A 6,076-nucleotide genomic window follows, 5' to 3' on the forward strand; every position below is an offset into this window, starting at 1 on the left:
TGCCAGGGATGGGGCAGCCACAGCTTCCCTATCAAGCTGACTTGTGAATTCTTTGAAACGGGGCACCCGCCTGGTTCTGTGGTGTTACTGTGACTAAAGAGAAGGGGGCTTAATTTTTGTTGGTGGTGGTGGGGTTTTTTTAGCTTCAGAAATATCACAGCATTACACCGTAGGCTTTCTAGTTTCAACTGATCTCAGAACAACATCCTTTTCCCCACATGTCCACAGAAGTTAGCATTGAACAGAGGTTCTCAAACAGTTGAAGAGCTTTAAGTCTGGCTACAATTGCCCTCCCTATCAGCTGATGAGCTCTCATTAGTTTCCACTTTTGTAAATGCTATCTTTGTTCTCCTTCTCTGCTCCTTTTCCTTTGGGCTCCAAATTCTAATATAAACCCCTGGAAATTACAAAGCCTTTTGAAAGATTTCTGATCTTCGTTTGATATGAAGAAACACAACAGTGCATGACAGTATAGGTCTGTAGATTACAGATGGGCTCAGGTCAGACCAGGAACAAGACATCTCATGTGTCATAGTCTCATGGGTTCTTAGAGGGAGTGTTCTGTTTGTCTGAATGTCCCCCCAGTTGCTCACTCTTGCTCTGGGAGTTGATTTGCCTTGACCCTCTCCAAGCTCTTACACTGTCACTTGAAGGAAATGAACAGGGAACATACTGCTGTTCAAGGTCCAGCAGCCTTTTGGGGACAGATGTAAAGAGCTCTTGAGTCCTCCAAGGGAAAGGTTACTGCTCTCTGTACTCCCCTTACATTGATGTGTATGGTTTGGGCTAGAAGAGACTTGAAATTACTGTAGATAAGTCTCCACACTCTTAAGGTAAATCCATAATAAAACTATCCAGAAAGGTGAATGCAGGGTGAATTCAGAGACATCGCCTTATCAGCAGCAAGTAATTTGAAGATAGCACGTGGGTTTAGCCCCACTCTGAATGTCCAGGACCAAGCCTGACATCCAGAGGTGCATAGGATTAGCAACTGACAGAAATTAAAACCATTAGAAATGGGTCTCTGAAGTTCACTTTCTGCTTATTGGTAGAACAGAGAAGTTTCCCTTCCCGTCTTAACCTGGATAACCTGAAATTACAGTTCAGGATCCATTTCAGATATTTCAGCCTAATTCCCTCCACTCACACCTTAACCTTAGTCCTGCTCATGGGACACTAATGCCAAGAACAAGATAGGAGAAAGCATTGCATTATGAGGAGATCAGCCCTGGGACTGTGACCCAGCCACATCTTTCTGGGTGCTACCTCCTGCTGGGTGTCCCTGGCAGGTAGAGCAGCCTTGAGTGAAATGTGTACCTGGTGACCTTTCTCCACCAGGCTATCCTGTTCTGCCACCCCTGTGCTCTTGTACCGAAATCCAGCCTCATCCCGAGGGTGTGGACCTCGTGAGGGTGGTGTGTGGAGGGCTGTTGCGGAGTTCTTAGTATAGCTTAGGCTTGCAGATAGAACAAAACTGCGTGCAAGTGCTGGAGCAGCAGGTAATACATGTGGTGCCTTTCTTCTAAAGATGGTAAAACATTGCAGAGATGCTAATTCCTTCTCTCAGTGTACTTGTGAGACAGAAGAAACCAGATACTAGAAAGGCAAATGCCCAGTGGCTTGAAGATCAAGTCAGGATCTAGCAGGTTCTTTGATCAGGAACAGGTTTCTCTTCCTCCTCTGGGGCAAAGATATGGTAACAACCCAACCGTTTCCCAGTCACAAGGAAGCACTGACTTTCAGCTAGGCTGCAGCAAGGAGTGGCCCTGTGCTGGACGCACCCGCCCCTTCGTTTTAACTTCAGCCTCAGTCCCCCACCAAACTTCAGTTCATCTTTCCTCTGTGTGTCCCTCCTTCTCCCCACACTGCTTTCAGGGAGGAGCGCTTTCCTCTAGAGCCTGTGTTAACCTCTCTGAGTCAGTTGTCTCTATCGCTTTTTCACCTGGCTAATTACTTCAAAAATCACAAAAAGATTGAGCCTGGTTCTGTTTGGGGGCTTTTTCCCCTGTTGTTTAAACAAAAAGGACAATAAAGCCTCCTCTGGGAGCACAGCAGTGGAGTTTAGCTAGCTCATGTCAAGTGCCAGCTGTTATCACCTTGGCCAGGACTTGGCCAGGATGTCTGCGTCTATTTGCCAGAGCTCAGCCCCATCCACCTTGTCAGGGTTTCCAAGTGATTTCCAGCTCCCCCAGCACCCTTTTCCTCAGTCCCTAGCCAGTCTCTGTGGTGTCTGTGCACTTAGACATCTAACAGTTTCATTCCAGATTTCCATCAGAGGTCCTGTCAGCCCTCAGTCTGAGTCAGCTGATACCACATGAAGGCTTACTGTGATTAGGGAGTGAAATGGGAGCAGACCTTACCTGTGTAACTCAGCAGTTTTCCAGTGTGGGGATAGTCTCCGAAGGGGATTTCACTCATCTCTGTTTCCTGTTTCCTTAATGTCTTCTTCATTTCAAAGTCGGGCTTGGGTCTTTGCTTTTCCTTAGCTAGGGCACTCCCAGAAACACTTTTTTAATATATACCTTTTAATTCAGCCAGATTTCTGGCCTGGATGGGACAAATCTCCGGTAGCATGTTTAATGGAGGCTGATTTGAACTTCCACCCTTGGCCAAGAAGCTAGGAGCAAACTGCTGAAGTTCTCTGTGTTTATCCCTATCTGTTTTCTTGGGATGTGGAAAAAGAATAAGTTCTTCTCAGGACAATGTTTGGCTGAGGACTCTTCTTCCTTGGAAAAGCAGTTGTCCAGTGATATGGAACTATGTAAGAGCCCAAAACACCTGAGGGCTAAGCAGATCAGAAAGTCTGTTGAAGGTCTCTTCATGTTCCCAGTCAAGCTTCAGCTGTTTCAGTGAGGTTTGGGAGGATGTTCAGCACGGAGGGCAGACTTGAGTGACTTCAGTGAGTCTGTTCAGTGGGATACAAACCAAAGAGCTCTGGGGAAAAGCCTGTATGAGTGTATGTGTGTATGCTGGGCAACTCCCTCAGACTGATCCTTTCTCTCTTTCTGCTACAGTGCAAGTCCTGGTGGATGGAGCCCCAGTCCGGATCCAGCTGTGGGACACTGCTGGACAGGTAAGCTCTACCAATAGCTGTTATCTTTGCTCCTGTGCGACAGAGACTGTTTGCAGGCTTTTCAGGAAGGCAGTATTTAACTGGGAAGGAAGGAAGAAAGGAAGGCAATGCACTAGTCCAGTGTTAGCCATTCGCTGACATGGCAGTCATAGAGGGGTAAATGTGTCTGGTACTTGTGTCTGAACCATGGTGTGGCCAAGTCAGCACAATGCTCTGCCCCTGAGGTAGTTGCTGTCCTAGCTAACATGTGAAAGACACTGCAGCATCATGCTGTTAGGAGATCAGTCCAGTGAAGACCTTTTTTTCCCCTCCTTCCATTTTCTACAGGAGGACTTTGACTGTTTGCGCTCACTTTGTTACCCTGACACCGACGTCTTCCTTGTCTGCTTCAGCGTGGTAAATCCAAGCTCCTTTCAGAACATTACTGAGAAATGGATCCCTGAGATACGAACTCACAACCCCCGGGCACCAGTGCTGCTAGTGGGGACGCAGGCAGACTTGCGGGACGATGTCAATGTCCTCATCAGCCTGGATCGCTACCATGTGAAGCCTGTGCCCCGGCCTCAGGCAGAAGGTCTAGCTGACAAAATCCGGGCTGAAGCCTACCTGGAATGCTCAGCGCTGACCCAGAAGAACCTCAAAGAAGTTTTTGACATGGCCATTGTCAGTGGTGTTGAGCACAAAGCACGGCAGGAAAAGAAGATGACTGCCAAAGGCATCAAAACTCTCTCCAAGTGCCGATGGAAGAAGTTCTTCTGCTTTGTCTGAAGCTGTTTTGGGGAGGGGAAGAAAGAAACACATATGCCAATATTGGCTCTGCACCTTCTTGGAGTGACTGCTCCTATGGCCCCAGTGAGGAGGGTATGATAAGCTGCTGGGCTTGGAAACCTGGCTCTTGCTGGGTTACAGTATCGGATGCCTAGGAGACACTAACTGGATTTCCATTGTGCTGGGATGTGGAATGGTCCAGGCAGCTATAAGTACCTGCTGGACATGTCTGTAGTGTCCCAGACTAATGGGAGCCTTTCATACATCACGACTCAGTACCTCAGAACAGGCAGGTTCCTTACATTGTTCAGAATGACCAGTTTTCTGTTGAGGCTAACACAGAGTTCTGACTCAGCATAATAAACGTGAGGGACTTGTGAAGTCTGCCTATGTTTTGGCTGATTTACAGGCTTGGCAGAGAGTAGAGCAGTTACGAGTGACTGCAAAGTGATCAGACATGGGCTGCAGAGTTTGTAATGAGAGATTTGGGATCCCCCTCTGATTCTGCTTGCCAAAATAGGTACAAGTCACTTGGCTGTGAACAAGCAGCGCTCACTCTTGAAGGCCCTGTGTTGTGAGTACCCTTGAGAAGGTTTTCCCAAATAAAGACCATTAGCAGGCACTGGGAGCTACAGTAATTCTTTAAGCAAAATATTCTCTGAGAGGACTCTGTAGTCTAGTGGATGCCAGTGCTATAGTCCTTTCTTAAGAAGCAGTCATGAACTTGGGGACCTATTTTGAAAGGCCTTGTGTGTGTGTGATGTTTGGAGAGAAAGAAGAGGTGAGGAACAGTGATGAGTGGCTCTATCTGTCTAGCACAGACAAACTGTCAGCAAAGGGTTTATAACAGTACCAAGGGGTGAAACGTGGATGGAGGGCCATGCATGTAATGAAAGAGGAGAAGAATGTAATGAGAGAAGGAAGAAAAGGGAATAAAAAGGGAAAAGAGAGATGGAAGGAAGAAAGGGAGATGGAAAAGGAAAGAAGAATGAACATTGTTAAATGAAAGTTGGGATTCTACTTTGTTGAGATGCTAATATTCAGGGAATCTTCTAGGGACCTGGAAAATTTGCTAGTGATCTCAATTTCAAAGTACAATTGTCCATACATTGAGTTCTGAATCAAAAGGAGGGGGTTGTAGTGAGAAAGTTTCTTTTGGTCAGTAAACCCCTCAGTTTCAGATCTACGCAGGAGAACAGAATTTACCTTGTACGGTTCTTCCTGAGGCTGCAGAACAGGAATGAAGGGCTCAGGGCTTCTTTCCATTGTGCTTCCCTTTCTTAAAAGTCACTGTTTGATCTGTTGAAATCAAAAGCAAAGGAAATCCATGAAGTTGCTGCCAGAGAAAAACCTTCACTATGTTTGCTCTGTTCCCCTCTCACCTGTTTCCCAGGGGATTCATTTCCCAGTGGGTCTATTCACATTTTATTACAGAATTTGCATCAATTTCTGAAACTTCTTTCACAGACATTTCGTTCTGGTTTATGTAGCAGAGAGCGTGACAGGTCTGTCAGGCAATGCTTTCAATACTCAGGGTGTTAGCTGCATCTGGCCATGGCCCATCACTTTGGGAACACTCTGGAGAAGGTGACATAGCTGTGGATTGTTTGCCCTGCTCCAAACCCAAGCATACCTGAGCTAAGTGGGCCTGTAAAAAACACAAAGCAATGCAGTATGGTTCTAGATCCAAACAAATGCCCAAAACGTCTCTCACAAGCATTTCTCTTTGTGGTGCAGCTCATGTAGTCCCCAGGACATGAGACAAGCCTGCTGTCTGCATGGGCAGTATGGCAGTATGAAAGATGTGGGCAGGTCTTGCAAAGGGAAGTGGCTCACAGCCTTGGAGCTGCTTGTAGGGTGAGGCCTAGAGACCTCAAAGGATGGTGTAGCAAAATGAGCTGAATGTTGGAAGGACTCCCCCAGCTGAACTGCCATTAGTGCGGGTTCAGTGAGGAGTCCCAAGAGATGGGGCAGCAGCTAGAAGTGACATGTCCTACGCACCTCTAACAGGACACCACTTCCTGAATAGAGCTCTCGCTCAGCAGTGCATCCCTATGTGTATTTCTTACCTGGACAGGCACCTTTGCTGTACCACTAGTTCAGTTTGTCTGTTGGGTCTTTAAGCATTTCTTTAGCCTGTGAGACTGAGGGCTGTGATGTGGCCTGTGAAGGAGCGCATCATACCCCTATGGAGCAGCTCCACGGGTGGGAAGAACACTAGCCTCCTTCCTGCTG

General features: G+C 47.0%; 1 protein-coding gene across 1 annotated transcript; it reads left to right on the top strand.

Moving 5' to 3' along the window:
• Positions 1–3,014: 3,014 nt before the first annotated feature.
• On the top strand, positions 3,015–3,841 carry RHOV (ras homolog family member V; the record flags this gene model as incomplete). Its single annotated transcript, XM_010021160.1, has 2 exons — positions 3,015–3,073; positions 3,401–3,841. Coding segments are annotated over 2 exons (500 nt in total), but the record flags the coding sequence as incomplete, so codon positions are not given.
• Between the last annotated feature and the right edge of the window lie 2,235 nt (positions 3,842–6,076).

Source organism: Nestor notabilis, unplaced genomic scaffold, assembly GCF_000696875.1.
Source record: "Nestor notabilis isolate BGI_N333 unplaced genomic scaffold, ASM69687v1 scaffold22390, whole genome shotgun sequence".
Taxonomy (NCBI): Eukaryota; Metazoa; Chordata; class Aves; order Psittaciformes; family Psittacidae; genus Nestor; species Nestor notabilis.